The sequence below is a fragment of the Biomphalaria glabrata genome, chromosome 3 (assembly GCF_947242115.1).
Source record: "Biomphalaria glabrata chromosome 3, xgBioGlab47.1, whole genome shotgun sequence".
NCBI lineage: Eukaryota > Metazoa > Mollusca > Gastropoda > Planorbidae > Biomphalaria > Biomphalaria glabrata.
Window position 1 is genome coordinate 4225748 of NC_074713.1, and position 22151 is coordinate 4247898.

General features: G+C 32.4%; 1 protein-coding gene across 17 annotated transcripts in view; it reads left to right on the plus strand.

The window, feature by feature from the left end:
• LOC106054240 (ryanodine receptor 2-like) overlaps positions 1-21588 on the plus strand; it is a 112425-nt gene extending 90837 nt beyond the window's left edge. For 14 of the 17 annotated variants that reach the window (XM_056022954.1, XM_056022958.1, XM_056022961.1 and 11 more), the window contains 24 exons: positions 784-863; positions 2229-2390; positions 2570-2726; positions 3065-3163; positions 3258-3337; positions 3665-3691; positions 6929-7129; positions 8593-8814; positions 9141-9222; positions 9448-9542; positions 10161-10254; positions 11111-11197; positions 11725-11943; positions 12771-12944; positions 13596-13711; positions 13912-13972; positions 14429-14575; positions 15549-15680; positions 16567-16615; positions 17054-17161; positions 17592-17656; positions 19068-19168; positions 19658-19709; positions 19842-21588. In XM_056022954.1, coding sequence (XP_055878929.1) covers positions 784-863; positions 2229-2390; positions 2570-2726; positions 3065-3163; positions 3258-3337; positions 3665-3691; positions 6929-7129; positions 8593-8814; positions 9141-9222; positions 9448-9542; positions 10161-10254; positions 11111-11197; positions 11725-11943; positions 12771-12944; positions 13596-13711; positions 13912-13972; positions 14429-14575; positions 15549-15680; positions 16567-16615; positions 17054-17161; positions 17592-17656; positions 19068-19168; positions 19658-19709; positions 19842-19940 — 2709 coding nt within the window. In that variant the 3' untranslated portion in view covers positions 19941-21588. Of the gene's footprint in view, positions 1-783; positions 864-2228; positions 2391-2569; positions 2727-3064; positions 3164-3257; positions 3338-3664; positions 3692-6928; positions 7130-8592; positions 8815-9140; positions 9223-9447; positions 9543-10160; positions 10255-11110; positions 11198-11724; positions 11944-12770; positions 12945-13595; positions 13712-13911; positions 13973-14428; positions 14576-15548; positions 15681-16566; positions 16616-17053; positions 17162-17591; positions 17657-19067; positions 19169-19657; positions 19710-19841 lie in introns of those variants that run through there. The other 3 variants (XM_056022955.1, XM_056022960.1, XR_008776880.1) reach the window with 3 other exon arrangements.
• Positions 21589-22151: the final 563 nt, after the last annotated feature.

The following is a 22151-nucleotide window of genomic DNA, read 5'->3' on the forward strand; positions in this document are numbered from 1 at the left end:
TACATTTACACATTCAAATATCAATTAATAGATTTATTTCTATCTATACTTCTCCCAGATATAATGTAGACTCGTATCTTATGTTATGAAAATTGTTTCTTAGCATTTGAGACACAAAAAAATAATTGACAACAAGAGTGTTTTCAACATATAGTCTGCTTGCAAACCAGACAGTCATTGTTTTTATTAACCAAGCTAAATATTACAACTACATGTATTTATTAACTCTTTCTCTTCGTAATTATTTACCACACTCTGGTGGAATCAATGTTGGTATCATCAGTTAGGAGAGAAAGAGTTAGGATGCATTGAATAAATATAAGTAGAAAATGAAACAAAGAGTTGGTTAAGAAATGACAATGATTAAAGGTTGTATTTGTTCACAATCATAAAATTAATAATTATGGGCCTGCAAAGAGTTACAAATATTTAGTTGTAGAATTATTAGCAAATTAAAGATTATATATTGAGTAAAATAAATAAAAATATCACATTAACATTTTCAATAGTATAAATTGTAATTTGCTAACAAATCAAGGCTACATAGGAAAATGAAATATTGTAAAACTATGACTGTAATTTCAGTGTCAAACTTAAAAAAATAATGTTCAACCTGAAACAGTTTCTACACTGTGTATTGCATGCACCAATTAGTTTGAAATTGAAACAATTTGTGTAAATCTCAGTATCAATACAAAGTCAGCAGTAAAAGTCTGTGTCTGTGGGTGTGTCGCAATGTTGTAGATGTTCAATATTGTAATAAGCTAGTTTCTGTGTTTGTAGGAGTTTGACACTAATAAAGATGGGTGGATATCCCACAAAGAATTCCGTAAGGCAATGGAAACACAGAAAATCTATTCAGAGTAAGTCAAGGAATGCTTGGAAGTGATCCCTAGCCATTTGCCTATCACCAAATCAGAGTTTGTTTTCCCATTTGCTAAAGCATGGAGTGATAGAAGGCTCCAGAATGTTATTTCTCCGCAAGAATTGACAAATCTCAAAGTAGTATAGAAGTTACTTAGAAAAATGAACCTCATACTAACAAATACAAATTAAAAATTTTTATTGATGTTTTTTCTTTTCTTGTTTTTTTATTCCCTATATCTTGTGTTTTGTCTGCACTTGTAGATTTTGTTTTTACCCATGTCTTTTTAAATCCTATGACCTTAATAACTTTTTTGTCAAAAACATTAGTTCTAGTGGGGTGGGCAACGTGTGAGAGAAACTAGAAACTAGAAGCCTGAGTGAGATGAGTTTAGGGGGGAACAATTACTGTGAACTGCACTGATTTTCTTTGCGCTCAGTATTTTGTTTTGGGATTGCTGGTATGTACTCTGGTCTGTCATCTCAATATCCCTGGGTTTGAACCCTGCCTGAGGCCATCCTTCTTAATGTTTGGGCAAGCATGTAATGTCCATTCTGAAAGAACATTGGAAACACAAAACAAAAACAAACACACAAAGCAGTAAATATGTAAGGGAAAAAACTTTGTCAGTTTCAAAATGTGCAAAAAAAAAGGGGATATAAACTAGATTTAACATTTGGAGAAACAACTAAAGGTGTATTTGTGCTACTAAAAGACCAGATAAAATTTAAGTGAAAGGAATACATAGATTTGCTGAATGTAACATTTCTTCCTTTTCATAGACATATGCAAATATGCATACACGAATTTGAGCTTTATTTATGTTGTTTTTTTTTAAATTTAAGCATCTATTACATCAGCATTATTTTATAATGCTACTATTAATGTTTGTTGTATTCACTGGTTTTATCTCTATATAGTTAGTAAATATGTTTTACAAAATATTTTTATATACAACTTTTTAGTTTTCTTCCTTACTGATTCAATAGTATTTACTAATTTGCATTTGTTAATTTGAAGTGCTTGCTCATAAAATAACAATAAATACATAATGATTTAGATTGTGTGTTGTTGTTTGAAGATTTATCAAAGCATATTTAGATATTGTGTTAGACTCCCATGGTGTAAAAAAAAAATTCAAATTTCATACAATGCATACAAGAGTGAGTCATTTATATATAAAGGGTTTGCTATTATTAACCTAACAATAGTTTCTATTGAAATATTAAGTACATTAGTAGAAGATTGAAGTATTATATATTAAAATTCTAATAAATGTATGCTAAATTTAAGTAAAATTATAATTTATTCACTGAAAATTAGTTTCAAGAAATATTTTAATTATTTTTCTTAACATTGCCAGGGAAGAGATCGAGTACATAATGATGTGTGTCGATGCCAATCATGACGGAAAAGTGGATTTCACAGAATTTACTGATCGCTTCCACAATCCGGCTAAAGACATTGGCTTCACTATGGCTGTTCTGCTAACTAATTTATCAGAACACATGCCAAATGAACCAAAGTGAGGACCACAATTGAACCCATTAGTATTATTGAAGTGCTCTATTTCATGAGTGCATGTATTTGTTTAATAAATAGATGTTGGATTTTTGTTTTTGGCCATTTGAAATTGTTTAAAGCAATTTTTTTTTGTGTGTGCCAAGTGAATGAAATCTTGATTACTGCTGACTTTCGATTTAGGCTTGAAAGACTGCTCAGCAAAGCTAAAAGTGTTTTAGACTACTTTGAGCCTTACCTGGGTCGTATAGAAATACAAGGCAGCGCCAACCGTATTGAAAGAGTCTACTTTGAAATCAAACAATCTCATATAGATCAGTGGGAGAAACCACAAATCAAGGTCAGTGCTGACATTTAGCCATTGAATGGAAATACAATTTCTAATTTATATTTTTTTTAGATAAATTCTGCAAGAACTGTAAATAAACAAAAGTTTTTCACATATTTAAAAGCTCAAAACTAACTTCAATTATTTCCCAAAATCTTATTTGTGGTGATAAACATGAGCTTTCACTAGTAACCTTTTTTTGGTCAGAACGAAAGTTTGTCTTTTCCAACCTACTTACAAAATGTCTCAGCAGTCGTATGCTCATAGGAGGTTCCTTTCTGAGGTAAAATCCTGGAAGTCATGGGTTTTCAAATGATACCAAAGTTAAACATTTGTTTGTATCTTTCTAGGAATCCAAGAGATCATTTTTACACAGTGTTGTGAATGAGGGTGGTGACAAGGAGAAGTTAGAAAGTTTTGTCAACTTCTGTGAAGACACAATCTTTGAGGTAAGGTTGGTCATCATGTCTTGCCAACTCTAAACTAAGAGAATAGGAAAAGGAATGGTTTCAATCACTATAAAACTTGCATTGTGTTCCTCAGATGCAGCATGCCACAAGTATCAGTGCTGAGGAGCAGAGAATTGCTGCCATGAGAAGTGGTGCTGGAAACATGGATGGAGGGTCAGTAGCCACTTTGAATCAGTTTTATAGTCATATTTTTGTATTAAAAGTAATGATAAGTACTTTTATAAACTCCAGTTTTACTTGTTTGCAATGCAAATCTATCATAATGCTCACATTTTTTATTCTTTTTCTAACTTTAGTCCCAATTTTTTAAAAAGTTTTAATGGTATAAACAAATAATTTTTTTCAAACATATCTTTTTCAAAATAGCCTTGGTTAATTAATACGTTTTTGTTTCAGACAAAAAATGAGTCTCTCTTATGGATATTATCTTGTTTTTTTTTTAATAGAAATTATCTTTCTTGAATGATCTTTTGTTTTCAGAAGAAGAGCCCAACCAAACTCTACAGGGTATAAATCTCTTTCACTGACTTTTTTATACTATTAATGCATTTACCATTTTAACAGTTATTTCCTACTCTACATCTCTTTTCCATGCAAATGACTTGACAAAATATATAAGTCATTGATAAGGTTGCATGACTAAAAAACTATTGTCACATCTGTGAATGAATGTAGTGAGCACAGCTCTCCAATAAAGATTGTAAAGAAATTTACTTTTGAAAAAATAATTTATGAAACCATTTTTTTTACAATTGACTAAATTATTTGAAATAGTACTTGCTCTAAGACTGTTTCTTTTGATAGCTGACATTTTTCTTTATATGCTAGAAAACTTTAAAACATAATTTAACTGTTCAATTTTTAGATATTGTTTAGTACTAAATAAAAAAGAGACATGTTTATCCCTTGCCAATATTTTTAAAGTAAAGCTGTTTTGATTCTCTTCTATATGTAAAACTTACTAAAAGAAATTTGCAATAACGGAATGGTTACAACATTTGATATGTCATCACATTTTTATCTGCATTACATTTATATCCTACTCTTTGTCTTGTTGAGTCATTGTGTTGTTATGGCAGGGGCTGTGTGCACGGATAAATTGTCATTTGCACACAAAAATGAAGGTAGTGTACAAATGGGCAAAGTTGGTTATACTGACAACTAATACTACAGAAAATGTTTCAAATAGTTTTTTTTACTTCATTCATGATGACTAATTTGAACAGGCTATTTTGTAGGTTACAAAGTCTGCAGGAAAAACAAAAAAAAAATGTAATGTAGCCTCGATGTAAAATGGGTAGATGGAAAAACTGGAGAAAGGGATTACTTCTTGTTTGAGACATCCACAGAAACAGCAAACAAAAAATTGTTTCATTTTAAGATCAATTTTAGATAAGAACAAATTCTAATTCTAAAAAAAGGAAAATAATTTTTGAAGCAGGTATAGCTTTTGAAACCTGGAAAATAGAATGAAATTCTGATTTTTTTTTTTTTGCTTTTTTAACATGTTTAAGAGGTACCTTCAGAGTAATTACATCCTTGCCCAAACCTACTGCAGGATGACTGGGGATAGAAGCTGGAAGGGTTTGAACCTGGGATCTTCTTCTTTGGGAAGTTGATAATTAGCCATGTGCTTAGTCTATTTTATTTAGGACAGTTAATGAATCCTTTTGCAACATTGACAATTTTGTAATCTGTTAAGATCTTATCTTATATAATACAGATGTTATTTCAAAAAATAAGATGATTATGTCCTACACGTCATGCATTTAGTTCAGGCAACCCAGGAAAACCAGTGACTTAGCAGAATTCCCAGATAACTAGTTTCTGAGCATTGATGAAGAAAGTTCATCTATACAGTAAGGCAAGATTATAAGTTGTATAAAAGTGAGGGTGGAACCAGTACACTATTGGCTTCAGCATTGTTGAATGCATTTGCCTCTCCTTGACTAGACTTGTTCTCACAGAGTTTGCTAAGACAATGTTTCCATGAAGGACACAATTTAATTTTTTCTCTAAATTTTAGCCATCAATGAAGATTTTTGTTTCTTTGCTTTTTGAGCCAGGAGAAAACTGATGCCTAACTTATTTTTTTTTTAACTAGTGAGTTTTTATCTTGTGAGCTGGGATGTATCATTTTGGCAACATGGTAGACCATTTATAATTCCATTAAATCTAGGTCTAGTTTTGTTTTGGTTGCTCATAAATTTTTAATTGGGTATTCTTTTTTTTTATTTCTAGAAACTAGTTATGTTTTGAATGTTCATAAAGTATAAATATTAGTGAGATCTTATTTGTATATTCATAAAGAATAAATATTGGGTATAGGTTTAGCATAAAGTATATATATTAGAGAATTTGTATTTAGGTAACTCAACACAATGGTGTTTTGTACAACAAAATGTTCATTATTTTTGTAAATTGTACAGCCTGCTAAGCTCTTTTTATTCAATTATAGAGTACATCAGGCATTCCTCATCTTTATTTTGTGTATGTACACATGTATTTTATAGTGTATTTCAGTGTTGTGCTTGCCTCTTTGTCACGTACAGCATTTCTTATCTTGACTAAAACAGTCATTTACAATTTTTTTTGGCAGTGAAATATTGTATCAATTGACATCATTTCTTTTGTTGTCAGGCTTGGAATGTCAGATTTCCTTTTATTATGATTACATATGAGACTCATTTGTAGCAATTGTAATCTAGAGGAGCTACACTTCATTAATAAAAATTACAATTTGAAAACATGGCAAATAATTTAGTTAGTGATATGTACAAGTAGAACTTGTATCATTAGAAACAATAAATAGGCATACACTAATTTTTCTGTACTCTGAGACTTAACTCCATATTTGCCCCTCCTAATAGTGTGACATAATGGAATCCAAATAGAGAGAGTGATTTTGCCATAACTTGAATTTAATTTTTTTGTCAAGTAATACAAAAAAGAATTTATTTCATTTCTCCCATTGTGTTTCTTCCTTGAAAAAAATACATTGAAATAAAAGATTTATTCCCTATTAAATATGATATTTTGCCCTTTTGAGCTCTGACCTTAATGTATGCCTGTGTTACATTGTCTGTTTCTCTCAGCATGTTGAATAATGTTTTAACATATTTTTTGTACACTGTTTCTATTCTTTTCTACGCTTTGCTGATTCTAGAATGATTTCATATATTAAAGAGGTCCCAAATATTGTGTTACAATGTCCCCATCCCCTGAAAAACCCCATATTGTAATGTAGGCAATATATTAGGGTATGACATTGTGGAGTTTTTGATACAACCCTTCTCAATCCTTGAAGATGGCCATATTGGAGCTTTGGTAATCACAATATTCTGAGCCTCTTGAATGCTGAGGTCTTCTTTTTCCCAGCATCTCTGATACTACCTTGATTACATTTGTTAAAAATGAAAACCTTTTATGTAAAAAAAAATATGTTTCAATGATAATGTTAAAAATGATTTTGTTGAAGACTTGTTGGTCATAGATTAAAGTCTTTATCTCCACAACATTTACTTGCGTCAAAAACTGTTGACTACATCTATTGTTTTGCCTTTGTCCTTCTTGTTTTAATCGAAATTTCAAAAATGCTTTTAAAAATCAATCACGCCTGAGAAAATAATCAAGGGTTTTAACTTCATTTAAAAAATGTTTATTATAGAAGGTTTTAGCTTTTAAAAAGTATTGAAAGGATGTTTCTTAAACATGGACTTTAATGATTGTAATTTTCTTTTTCAGGGTTCTGGAACCTATTGTCTTGACCTTCAGATTCTTTAAAGATATGCTGATGGCTGTCTTGTCTTGCTTGACCTGGTCCAACTTGAAACATTCATATCACACCTACAAGTCCATGACATACTGGCAGTTATTTGTAGCGTTCTTCAAGCTGAACTTTAAACTTGCCTGGTTCATGATCACTTTAGTCTTCCACATCTCTTGGTAGGTATTCAATCATTTTCAAGTTCAAATTGTCCGTTTTTTAATGGCTTAATGAGAGACACCATTAAAATGCAAAAGTGTTTGAACCAAAGTGATTGCCAAATAACAACTAAATAGACATTGAAAAAATTTGTAATGTTTAATTTTATGTGGACTAATGAAGAATGTGTGTGTGACGTACTTGTTCTTAGGACTGATTGGAATCATTTCCAAGAACGATAATTTTTAGATATCTTTTACTCTTTTCACATATTCACCCATCACCTAGTCTGTTAGACTGTTTGGGCACCACACAAGATTTGTTAGCCATCTTTCTCCATTCTTTTACCTTGGATAGAATCTTTTTCACTGACAGGCCTGTTCGTTCTTTTATGTTCTGTCTGCCTCTTCTTCTTTTTTCCTGTTACTTTTCCCTGAAGGAAGGTTATAATATCATGTGATGTAACAAGGGCTAGATATTTGCATTGTAACACCCACCCCTCTCCAAGCCTGACCACCTCTAATTTGGTGGTTTGCCTTGGTCCTGAACATGTGGCCATTGCAGTCTATCTTGGGACTCTTCCAACCTGTCCAGTGACCTTAGTCAAGAAACCCTTTTGCCCAGTGGTGTCTTGCTATCACCATCCCCTAGCATAGTTTAGTCTGCCAGCTGAAGCAGTGGTATGGCACTCATGAGCCACATGATTGAGGGTAAGAAGGAGACCACTGTCCACCAAAAGGTGCAGCTTGCCAGACCATCCAAGATACTAACCCTTTCCACTGCTCCCCTTATTCTTTTATATTGTTTTAAAAGTAAACCCTAAACCTTCTCTTATCTTCTTATATAATACAGACGTTACCTCAAAAAAGAAGATGATTACGTCCTACGCGTCATGCATTTAGTCATGCATATTAACCATTGACTTAAATTCTGCCAAGTCACTGGTTTTCCTGGCTAGCTCAGGCAACCCATTCCATGTTCTAATAGCACTAGGGAAGAAGGAACATTTGTACAAATTATTCATTTCCACTTCTTGATTAGGAACAATGTGCTTTACATTTTCTGAAACTGCCTTTAAATTCCTCTAATAGTTAAGTTATCTCTGACTGTTGATCTGCGTATGTCAATGGTATCCTCTTCTTTAAGGCTGTAATTTATTCCATCACTAAGTCTTCTCGCTGCTACGGCTTTGCTGTACTATGGTGAAATTTATCTAGACTCTCTGTATACTCAACTATTATAAACTGCTACTACTTTGCCTGTACAGGACTATGGTGAAGTTTGTCTATACTCTCCGTAAACTCAACTATTATAAACTGCTACTACTTTGCCTGTACAGGACTATGGTGAAGTTTGTCTATACTCTCTGTATACTCCACTATTATAAACTGCTACTACTTTGCCTGTACAGGACTATGGTGAAGTTTGTCTATACTCTCTGTATACTCAACTATTATAAACTGCTACTACTTTGCTTGTACAGGACTATGGTGAAGTTTGTCTTTAACATGATGAGAGGAGAGAAGGAGGTAGAAGTCAAACAGCCTGTAGAGAAACTGGTTGCTCCTCTTCCCATGGCATTACAGATGGGACCTGTCTTGGTCATGCCTACAGCACAGACAACACTGAATGGAGCCGTTGGACCTCTACCTGATAAATCTCTGTCTGAATCACAACTTCAACTGAATGGACTGGATAGAAACATGTAAGTGTTTGTCTCTGTCTACCACTGGAAATATTGGGCAGAAGAAAAATCACCGTATAATCTAAAGAATAAATCTCCTCTCTATATTGTTGACCCCCAAAAAATGGTCCGTTTGAGAAGTAGATGACTTGATGTTATGGTTTGTAGAACTTGCTTATCATCTAGTTTTACATTACCACAAGCCTTAATTAATTGTGGCATTTAGTTGCTGTAAACATTTTATTTTAAAAATGTTATATATTATTTGTTTATTCTTTTCTTTGATTTTCTAGAATGTCTTCTTAATTTAATGTCATCACTTTAAAAGCAAATACTTGTTTCTGTAGATCCAAGTCAAAAGAAATCTTGTCCAATGGTGTTGGTGGTAACATCCTCCATGAAGGTGGCTCTAACTTGGAAGATATTGATGTATGTTTCGAATGTTTTCTCAATTCATTTTTCTTGTTACATTTACTTACTAAATACTAGATATTTGGCTAAGTATTCATCTCTGATACTATTGACCAAGTGTTAAGTAGCATAAAAATTTTGATGTTGAGCATTCTAGTGAGGTAACTAAAGTTGTCAAAGTAGACAAAAGTAATTGAATTGGCTTATACATGTGTGAAAAGTGGAATTCTATCTCTTGTACAGTTTATTGAACCTCCTATGATGGCTACTACTGCCAGTATGCAGTCCAGAGCTCACTCGACTCTCTCTCTACCACAGATCTCTATACCTGATGGAAGGTGAGATTTAATAGTACAAAATATAGACACACTTTGTACTTGAACTTATTGACATAGAAAGCGAAAGAACGGACTACAAGGTGGCCACACTTTGTCATCAGTGTATCTACAACAAGGAAATGCCCTTTTACCTTAGAGAACTGATCACTGCAGAGAGTCCTGTGCTCAATGGACTCATTGCTTCTAGTCGTGCCACGTTTCTCCCTCAAAAGCTACAGTCTGCGGGCTTTTTCAGTGCATGGACCAATGGTTTGGAACTCACTCCCCATTGATCTCAGACAGACAACATGCTACACCACTTTCAAGAAGAACATTAAGACCTACCTGTTTAAAACATTTTTAGATTAGTTTGTCATTTTAGCTCTTGTGTTTGGGTTTGTAATGTTGTCACACCGCCTTGAGCCTACATTTTGTTTGTTAACAGCACTTTATAAATAAAATTATTATTATTATTAAATTCAATGACATTCCTATTAAATTATTTTTTTATTGTTTTTATTATTTTATCATTGGTATATGTATAGCAAACACAATATTAATTTGTGTTCAAAAGGGCATTAATATTTAATCAAACAATTGGCCATTACTTCAGATAACATTTTTTAAATATTTTTTCAGAAGGTTAAGTGAAACTGTCACAAAAGAATCAACCAAATCTGAAGAGGAACCAGCTGTTGAAACAACTGAATTTGAATATGGAAAATATATTCTTGTAAGCAATTAATGTTTTGATTATTTGTTTTAGTGATACTCAAACCTAGATTCAGTTGTTTTTTTTGGTTAATCAACTTCAACAGGATTACATCCTTTCTTCCTAATTTGGCTACACAGACTTGCTCTGTGTTACGAATGGCTATCAGTAACTTACAGTGTATCAATGAGATCTTTCACGTATTTAGAACATTAAGCACAAACATGTAATGGGACTGCCTTCGTTTTCCTATAAACAGCTGTGCATTATTTGAAAGCATTTCCTGAAATTCTTTGTTGTTCATTGTGGCAGCTCAGCAACAGCAGCATCCCTTGTCTGGGCTTCTAATGCTGTTTGTTGTCAATGTAATGCATATTGAAGTGTTTTTATGTTGTTCATAGCAAAATAAACAACAACCTGTGGTCAATGCATTTTATCTACAAGAAATAGACATGTGACTTCTTGTTCATTTACTTTTATGTTCAATAGAGTTCTGTCAGAAGGAATCTACATAAAACAATAAATAATAATAGGCTTATGTATTAGTCTTCAGTTCAGTTCTGGAGAATTAGGTTTGAATTAGCAGCTGGTTCAACTAAGTTTTTAATATTAATTTGAACATTAATAAGAATATTAAACTGAAGTTAAATGACTTTTTTTTCTCTCTGGTAATGTAGACCATGCTGCATAACATGAAAAAAAATTTTTGTTATTGCACATTTGTAAACATAATTTCCTTTATGACACTAAAGATATTACAATTATTATTATATCAGTTAATTTAGTATACATAAGATTGAAGAATGCTATTTGAAAAGAAATTAAGACAACCTCACTTATTAGATCTAATATCAATAGATATTTTATTTGATTTCAGAGCTTGTTTGCTCGTAATTTCTACAACTTTAAATACCTGGCTCTACTGCTGGCATTTTTCATCAATGTGGTACTGCTGTTCTTCAAGGTAAATATTGGATTAAAAGATACTCTGTTTAACCTGCTTGAAATATACTTTGCTTTGGTGACTTATTTAAATTTCTGCTTTGTCAATCAATGTATATGCTTCCTGCACTGGGTTAAAAAAAAACAAATAAAACATACATTACTAAAAAAGCAAAGTTGGCAACTTCTGTCCATCAAGACTAGAACTGAACAGTACAAAAACTTGTTAGTTCCTTACTTGGTCAGACTGTATCAGCACTGCAGCACTACTCATTGACTAGGTAAAGTGAAAAGGATCAAGTCATCTAAGTGTAGTTACTCAATGAATAGTCACTCAATGAACTCTTTATGTTGTGTCTGTTCTATTTATGTGTATGTTTCTGTTGTGTTGTCTTTATATGAGAAAATTTACATTAGGATCAATAAAGCAGTCTTAGTACAAGCCTTAACAAAAATTTACCATCAATCATTAAACAGTATACTATTTTTTTTACACAACAATTGAAATGACCATTAAATTGTGTTTGATTCTTGTCCCTTTTTGTCCAGGTGACCAAGCTCCATGAAGATGCTGCTGGGGGTGATGATGATGGTCTCCTTGGCAACCTGACAAGCTCACTTGTCCCAGAAGAGGATGAAGATGACAGCCTGAATGAACTTGTGATCATTGAAGAAGAGTTCTATTACTTGAACCCAGTCATACGTACATTGGCACTGCTTCATTCATTGGTGGCTTTCTCAATGCTTGTAGCCTACTACTGTCTCAAGGTTGGACTTTACGCTAGTTTCATTTCCTGAACCCAGTCATGCATCCATTAACACTCATCCATTCACTTGTTTTGTTTGTTTGACATGTTTTGGATGTTTCTTCTAATTGACGATTATTACATCCTAGCCCAAAATGGCAATGGGTAGGGTTCAAACCCAAGACTATTGAAGTGGAAATCAAGATGGCATACCACATGACCAGGCAGTCATCTTGGTTACTTGGCTGCCTTGTCCTGTAGTATGCATGCTGGACTGTTATTTGGACTCCTCAATGGTCTTGGGTTCATACCCTGCCTGAGCATAAAACACTGAACCATAATCTTCAAACACAAAAACAAAATTTAATAAAATACTCTGAAAGACACAAAGATAAAGGCACATTCCTTGTCCCATATGCTAGGACAAATTTGTACAAATACTCCTTCTTCCCTAGTGCTATTAGAGCATGGAATGGGTTGCCTGAGCTTGCCAGGAAAACCAGTGACTTGGCAGAATTTAAGCCATTGGTTAATATGCATGACTAAATGCATGACGCGTAGGACGTAATCATCTTCTTTTTTGAAGTAACGTCTGTATTATATAAGATAAGATAAGAGCCATCTCCCATGTCCTGGGAGAGGTTTGGACTTCAACTCTGAAGGAACATCTGAAACATGTAAAAATTAACAAGCTTGCTCTCTATTTGTAGTCTTCAACTGTCTTAAGTTTCATTAAAAATTTACACATATCAATATTTCATTAAAATAAAAGTCCATTTTTTTTTTTTTAAACAAGAAATGTATCACTTCATTTAAGCATAGTTTACATTTTAACTTCTCCTTCATTAGGTGCCACTAGTTATTTTCAAAAGAGAAAAAGAAATAGCCAGAAAGCTTGAGTTTGAAGGTCTGTACATTGTAGAACAGCCTGGGGATGACGACATCAAGGCTCATTGGGATAAACTGGTGCTAAGTACACAGTCCTTCCCAGAGAGCTATTGGGATAAATTTGTTAAAAAGAAGGTCAGTTTCATTTTCACAAACCTGTCTTACTTGATTATAACTTGACATTGTTCGTAAATTTGGTTAGTGTTATTTTTTACATTCTTTATGCTAATTTGGTTCTATCTTTCAGTTTATGTTTACAATATACATGCTTCACAATAAGGCATTGTCTTAAATTGTGAAGATTAAGAATGAATTCAGTTTTTCATGTGATTTTGCATAAAACAATTGCTACCTGCATATTTTGCCACATCTGATGTAGACTAAGCCGCTGTCAGCGATGAGTTCATTTAAGTTTCTTTAATATGATTCATAAATAATGTTGAGTGTTTTTTTAAATTTTTATAGTGACTGAATGTCGTTGATAAATGGTCTAAAATAAAATTATACAATCATGTTCTAGTATCAGATCATATACTTCTTTTTCCTTGAGTAGACAATTTAAAACAATATTTTAATTGATATTAAGTATATAAGTACTAATGCAAAGAAATATATTGAGCATTATCAACATTTTTATTGAATAGTTAAGCAGAAGACATGCCTCATTCTTTGTTATTGTTTTTTATTTCTATTTATGTCTGAACCTTAGAGCATAAATGAAACTCTATATGTTTTTAGCTCCACTTGTTTGAACTCTGACTCTTATTTATCATTCATTATTATTAGGTCCGAGCTCGTTATTCAGAACAGTATGACTATGATGCAATCAGTACATTACTTGGCATGGATCAGGCAGATACTGTAACAACCAGCACAGAGAAGTCCAGATTTTTACCAGCTTTGTAAGAACAAAAGTATTTTCTTTTCTTTTGTTCATTTCTTTTTAATTTGTTATATTTTCTTTTAATCTGTTCATATCAAAGATGAAGTCTAGCTGGAAGAAACAGTTTAAAAATGTTCACAAACTGAGATTTATAGTTTTAATGTTAAATGTTTAGACTGAATCTCAATCTAATTGTTTTTTTTTTCTTCATTGTTACAGCTTATCCAATGTTGACCTTCAGTATCAGATTTGGAAATGGGGAGTTATTATCACTGATAATGTAAGTACAATCTGATGTTCTCATGCACACAAATAATCATCATTTTAAATAAAATAGCAGGGCCTTATGCTGTTTTGTTTGATTGCTCCTCCTATTAGGCCCTGCGCCTGGCAGCGGCCCTGCAATTTACATCGAGCATATCACTATCATTCATGGCTCTTGTCATAGGCTTTTATAGATGTAGGACTTAAATTTATTTTACCCCCAGGGCCTATTGCGTTTGAGTTGCTTCTTATGCATGTGATATAACAAATGTTGGTATAATGATCTAATTAATAGTAACAGTTGCTATTGTAAAAAACAAATTAGAAGCATCCATTAAATTTGTAAGGCCTGCCCTGTAAAATAGTAATCATGAACACCTTTGACCATGTTGCCATTTAGTTTCTAAGAACTGTTTTGTTCTACTATTATCTGGATCTCTTCTCTTTTACTTTTGTTTGCTTTTATTTTCAGTCATTTCTGTATCTCCTTTGGTACTTTTCTTTCTCCATCCTGGGCAACTTGAACTTTTTCTTCTTTGCTGCCCACTTGCTGGATGTGGCCATTGGATTCAAGACTCTGAGAACCATCTTACAGTCTGTCACACACAATGGAAAACAAGTAAATTATTAATAGTGTTGCTCTATGTCCCTTGAAAATGTTTATGCTACCATTATAATAGAAATGTGAAACACTGTTAAGTGGGTTGGTGAAAAGAGTATTTCAGGATGGGGGTGAGACTGTTGACCTCTGGGTTTTAAGGTACGGTACTTGTGAACTTTATTTATCAAAAAGATTTTTTTAGTGAGAATCTGGATGGTCAAGTAGACGACCTGATCCTGTGCTGCTGCTAGATAGAGTTGAGTGTGAGGATCCACGGTTTGTGCCCTTGTCAGGACTGTCCATATATATTTAATATTTTCTCTCATAAAAAATTGTGCACATGATGCTGCCACTACATATGTCATATAAATGTTACCCCTACGTGTGGAACTTTTGACCTAGCACCACTGTAGTAGAGAGATGTGACTGGGGGGTATGTGTATAACAGTGATAATTAATGTTTAACTGATTATTTGTAGATTATAATGTATGAATTTTAAAGTATAAAGTATTGATGCTTTCTGTTAAAGTTGTTAAAAATTAAGCTTCATGTGTTGTCTAGTTACATTGAAAGTATACATACACATCATGGAAGTCTTTAACCCTAAACATACAATGCCTTGTGGTAAAACTACTGAGGCTCTTAACTGTAGGTCTTGAGTTTAATTATTAAATGAAGTTTCAGCTGTAATGTGTGCCAAGCTGAGTTGAAAGTAAAGATAGTAAGATCAGTGTGCTGAACACATGAGCCCTTGCTTACTTTTGACCACAGAAACAGATAAAACTTACACTGCCCCAAAGCTAGGTCTCAGAGCTATGAAGAGCTTTACTGTTGTTCTTTCTTAGGCTATTTATTATTTCAGCACTAGTAATAGATCATAAGTCCTTTTTTTTGTTATTCCTTTAATAAATATATTGTTCAGTGCTGATAAAACTTGGTTTTAAGTAAAAATGTATGAATACCAATGTGTTTATGTTCTTCCATTGCCAGCTTGTTTTGACAGTCATGTTGACCTGTGTGGTAGTGTACATCTACACCGTGGTAGCTTTCAACTTCTTTAGAAAGTTTTATGTTAAAGAAGAAGATGGAGCAGTGGACTATAAATGTCATGACATGGCAACAGTAAGGAAGGAGAAAATAAACATTTAGCTTTTTTTTAAGAACAAATTAGTTTTTCTGTTACAATGAATTTAGAAAACTTTTAAAGTTTGTCATTTATGTAAGGATACATACAACTTTCCCTGCTATAGAGATGTTATAATATAATATAATTATATTAATTTAACTCTTTCTCTCCGTAATTATTTTCCTCATTCCGATAGTAATATTCAATTTGCTCATTTGTATTTCACTATCCTGTTCTGATTAAACTTTAAAAACTTTTTTGTTTGTTATTAGAAAATGTTTATATTTGGTATCAAATTATAGGAGAATGGCATGCTCTTTTTTACAGAACACAAATTAAAGTTTATAAGTGAAAAAATCAATTTAGTTTAATGGGGTCAAATCAATGATGACATCGTCGATTAGGAGAGAAAGAGTTAAATTTCAACTTTGTTGCCCTTAAAAAATCTCTACTCTAAAATCTTATATTTTACTTAATATAATATATTAGTTAAGGAACATTTATTCAGTCTCAAAATGAAAGTCAAAATAGATGACAACATGTTATATAAGGAAATGGTTATAAAATTGCTTACTATATTATTATATATACTACTTTAGAAAATCTGGGAATTTATTATCTTCTCTTATATAATACAGACGTGACTTCAAAAAAGAAGATGATAACGTCCTACTGAGTTAATGTGTGTGCTTAAGTAAATCTGATAAAATATTGTTAATGTGATACATTCACCTTAGAGTTTGTAATGGATCTTATTTTTTAAATAGTTTGTCTACTTCAAGAACTTTCCTTTCCTTATTCAATGGTAGCTCAAGCTATCAGACACTACACACACTTGATACAACATGTATGAACAAGTGCTATTTGTTTCTCTCTCCCTAGTGTTTCGTCTATCATGTTCATATGGGTGTCAGAGCTGGTGGTGGTATTGGTAAGTTATTTGGTGGAAGTCAAGTCATTTATTCACATAAGCAAAGCATAGGTCAATAGACCTTAGGCTTATTTTATTCAAATACTTGTTTTGTTTTTTTTAATGTAATTTAGTTTTATTGAGTACATCTTTTTAATTGGAAAGCATTGTAATTAATTAATTAGGCATTTCAAATGCAAACACAAAATTAACAGAGAGAATTTATAAAGTAAAAGTCATTGAATTGATCTGAATATTTTTCATCTTGATGAGTAGATTCTTTGCAGTTTTGAAAGGATCTTACTAAAGGTTTTGTAATGTCAATAGAAAGGTACAAGATGTTATTTATGGTGCTGTCTTAAATTACATTTCGGTGGACTGTGTGTATTGTCTCCTAATTTTTATTCCTAATGTGTTTTGTGCTATTGCCACTAAGCATTGATCACCTTTAATCACCAGGTGATGAAATTGAACCAGCCGATGGAGATGCCAACGAAGCTTTTAGAATTATATTTGACATAACATTTTTCTTCTTTGTTATTGTTATATTGCTGGCCATTATTCAAGGTAAGTTAGGAGTCGTTTTAGTTTTATATTTACCATATGCTTTGTCTTTTAAACAAATAACTATTGTGTTGCTAAAATTAAAATGTAAAGTGTTAGATGAAAAGGGACAGTTTGTTTTTCACATTGTCCAAATTTAATCTTGCTGAAAATTTGTATAGACTTCCATTTGAGAGGTCAAGTATTCTCACAGTGAATTTTAGTTTTTGTAAAAAAAACATTTGAAATGACACATCATTTTGCATTCATAATAAAATCGCTAAAGAATATGCATGTCGCAAGTGAGTTTGCATAGCCATGTGAAACACTGCACTCATCCTTAATCTTTGGAGTTGAAGACATTGCCATTATTATTCCAAAAACATTTCTACACCTATTAAACTGTTCATTGAAGCAGTGAAATGTATAAAGTTTTCTCTTTGTGTACAACAAGGTCTGATCATTGATGCTTTTGGAGAGCTAAGAGATCAATTAGAACAAGTCAAAGAAGACATGGAGGTAATCTAGACTAATTAATCAGCCTTAATCATTTTTCTTTTATTTTTGTAATCATATTATTATGGCTTTTATATAGCACTACTTTCATGCTTATAACATGCTCAGAGCTCTATGGTTCAATCTCATTTGTGGACCAGTGTGGGGAGGGGGTATCTGGGAGAAGGTTTTCTGTGCTGCCTTTAGGCGCTCAGTAGGTAGCCAAGCCAAGTCAAGTGTACTTAGCCTCCCGATCACGTTTCCCATTTTAAATTGAATCAGGAATAATAGTCTGCTGGATAAGTGTATATCCATGTCTGATGAGGATATGATATTAATTGTTAAAGGAGAATATAAATATTCATTTTGCTGTCCATTCAGTACCACCAGAAAATTAGATGAAACATGATCTCTCTCCTGGTAGTGGTATGAAGGCAGATTTTTTGTGTATCACTTCTCCTAAACATGATCTTTCTCCTGGTAGTGGTATGAAGGCAGATTTTTGTGTATCACTTCTCCTAAACATGATCTTTCTCCTGGTAGTGGTATGAAGGCAGATTTTGTGTATCACTTCTCCTAAACATGATCTTTCTCCTGGTAGTAGTATGAAGGCAGATTTTTGTGTATCACTTCTCCTAAACATGATCTCTCTCCTGGTAGTGGTATGAAGGCAGATTTTGTGTATCACTTCTCCTAAACATGATCTTTCTCCTGGTAGTGGTATGAAGGCAGATTTTTGTGTATCACTTCTCCTAAACATGATCTTTCTCCTGGTAGTGGTATGAAGGCAGATTTTTGTGTATCACTTCTCCTAAACATGATCTCTCTCCTGGTAGTGGTATGAAGGCAGATTTTGTGTATCACTTCTCCTAAACATGATCTTTCTCCTGGTAGTGGTATGAAGGCAGATTTTTGTGTATCACTTCTCCTAAACATGATCTTTCTCCTGGTAGTGGTATGAAGGCAGATTTTTGTGTATCACTTCTCCTAAACATGATCTCTCTCCTGGTAGTGGTATGAAGGCAGATTTTTGTGTATCACTTCTCCTAAACATGATCTCTCTCCTGGTAGTGGTATGAAGGCAGATTTTGTGTATCACTTCTCCTAAACATGATCTTTCTTGTAGCTATTAAAAGATTTAGATACCGTAAGTAGTAAGTGCTTGTGCATAGTTATGTCATAAAGGAAAAGAATATCTTGACGGAGAGAGTTAAAAACTTCTCCTTACGTTTTTAAAATAACTTTTGTAAATAACATGTAGTCAAAGTTTATTTTGAACATTATTTGCTAGTTCATCAGGAATGTTAAGTTTTTGTTGTTTAATTTATACTGATTAAAAATTGTTTTATTGACTTATAAACTGACTGTATTGTTGTAGTATTGTCTAACTATTGTATGATCTCTGTACTGTATTTTCACATTCCTATATTTTTAGTCCAAATGTTTCATCTGTGGTATTGGTAAAGAGTACTTTGACAAAGTTCCTCACGGCTTTGAAATCCATGTGAAGAATGAGCACAACTTTGCCAATTACATGTAAGTAGTCAACATTTCTTTGGTTCTTGTTAGATCCATAAAATTTTGTTCACATGAAATATCATATCTCTCTTTTTTTTTATACTTGCCAACATTTCCTTGACTTTGAGTAAGCCAACTATAGTTATGATCCTTTAAATTTTGACATACTTTATAGTACAATACAAAATGTTTTTCCATAGCTAATGGGGTAAATATAAATCTCTTAGTCACTGACACTTAAAAGTTATGAGGAACTGAAAATTGAAGTTTGTTTGCTCAAAAAAAATAAACTTTATATCTTCAAAAAATTGTTAGCTATAGAAAATAAAAATATTTTTTATGGATAGAAAATTATAGGAGCTTAAAATATTCTTTGCCTAAAAGCTTTTTTGTAATGTTGATTTAATTCTTTTTACCAAGTACACTTACAAATATATTGCATCACTTGTAGTTTCATTTATTTCTTATACATTAGAATGAATTAATTCTTTGTTCAATTGTCTTTAGGTTTTTCATTATGCATCTGATAAACAAACCAGATACAGAGTACACTGGACAAGTAAGTCTGTAAAATGTTTTTTTTCTTATTTACAAATGAAGATTGGGACAATTTTTTTTTTATTAGCTCTTTTCTAAACTTTTTTTAATGTGCAATAGTTCATTGTAGTAAGCAATTCTTTTCTGTCCTCAGGAAACGTATGTTTATGAAATGTACCAGCAGCGCTGCTGGGATTTCTTCCCTGTCGGTGAATGTTTTCGTAAACAATATGAAGATGAAGACTCAAGATGATAACTTGTTATTAAAATTTTTATTTTTTTTAAACTTTGTTTCCTCTTAATGTAATGACATTTGAAATGTGAAATTCTCTCTTGGAAAACATAAAAAACAATTTTGAACAAATGTTTATGGATTTATTTCACATATTTAAGTTAGGAGTAATCCTTTGACCTGCTGCTGTCCCTCGCAGCATGGGAGAAAATAGATGATCTTACTCGGGATATTGATGTTAAAGAGTTTACCAGTTGGACATTGTTTAGATGCATTCTGGAACCTGCTATCCTGTCCCTCACTCTGCCAATGTATCGTCCTTACACAATTTATCCTGGCTCTTTTTTTGTCCCTGTTTTTGTTTGCTGGTGATGAAGAAAACTATTTGCTGATATTTAAAAACAAAAAATATAACCAAATTGTTTGTGTACATATATTGTCAGATACACCTGATGAAATTCAAATATAGTGTTAATATGAATTGTCTTTTTTTTTTTTTAAACTAGTACTGGTATATCCTTTGTCTACATTTTATGTAGCAAGCAAGAAAGGTGATCTATTGCATGCTGTATTTTTGATTAGCTACTTTTCTATGTAAATAAAACTTGGATTAGAAGGCTAGTAGATTTAGTAGATTACATCCTAGTATTTTACATGTTCCTTTATGAAGTGCAATGCTGATAAACTGATTCAAAGAAGTCTGTCAACTTGCCTGCACATTGCATACTATTATTCATTGGCGCCATTCTATTAAGCGAAAGGCCACTGGGAAGTTATTGTTTTGACTTAAGATATATCCCTACACTCACCAAGAACTTGTTAAGCTATAACATTTACATTTTTTTTAATGTATTTTGTTTAATGTTTCTTTATGAAAAGAAATCCTAAAAGTTTTAATGATATTAAAATATTTAATCTGTAATTATTATTAATTATATCATTGTATTAATTTTCCTGAAGTAAAAGCAGTTGTATAATAAGTCTCACCTTTTTTATATGAAAATCCAAGAGTTTGATACTGTATAAATTCTATTGTGATTTTACATTGTATGACTTGCATTGGTTTGAAGCATTGGAAGAGTATTCAAAATATTTGAAATCTCAATATCTAGAACATCAATTTCTATGTTCCCTTACTTATTGTACGCAGAGATAATACTTGAACCAGAGGTCATTTTAGATGTAACCTCTTTTATCACGTTCAATTGATGCCGCAGTTATTAAGGCAACTTTTATCGTTGAAATAATTGCTCTGCTTAGGATTGATATATATAGATTTTTTAAAAAATTTAATGCATATGTATTACCTCTTCTAAATTATTGCACCACATCCAGTATTGAAATATCAATATTTTGTTGACAGAAATCTTAATATTTGTTTCTAGCTCTAGCACCTAATCAGATCCCCCACATTTTAGTCATAGCACCATTTTCTTTTTTTTTTTGTCAAGCATGATGGCATACAAAAAATATTGTTTCGTTATAACTATATTTATATTTAAATATATGTTTCAAACTTTTTAAAATGCCAAATGAAGACAATGAGGTCTCTCAGTGATTGCAGTGGTTCCTTCCAGTGTTTCCTCCCCTGTTAAGCGTTGTGTCCCCTGTGAAACAAACCATTGTTAATAGCAATGTCCACAAGCTTTTCTAATAAACATCAACTTTACCTTTCAGTTGTTATTGTCTTTGTCACTAGCTGTATACAATTTTTGTTCAATTAAGTTAACATTTAGATAACTGAAGAAATAATGCTTTGCCTATAAATGAGATTTATACTCAAGATAATTTATGAGATCCATCATTTCAAAATCTTATCCTAGCTCTAGCTTTTGGAATATTTAGTTGTTCCTTTTGTAAGACAGACATGCCTCTTTTGAATTATCAGCAAGCTGATGAGTACATAGAAAGACTTGAGAAGTAAGTCTTAATTTATTCATAGCTTTCTTGGTATATTCTGTAAAAGTTTCTTCCAGACTGGTGTGACAACCAAGTACAAAGCTTCTACATGTTTCTCACTTTACCTTTTCATTTCTAATAGACTTTCAAATTTATTGGATGACTTTCTTAGTATGTAAGGTTACCTGGGCAGTGCTTCTAAGCCTCAAGGTGGTGCTCAGGTGGAAATGATCGTTAATAAGGCCAATAGGGAAGCAAAAATATAGCCCCAGTTTGGGTGCCTAAGGACCAAGTTCCTTGCACTGGCAAGGATGGAAGAAAGCAACAACAAAG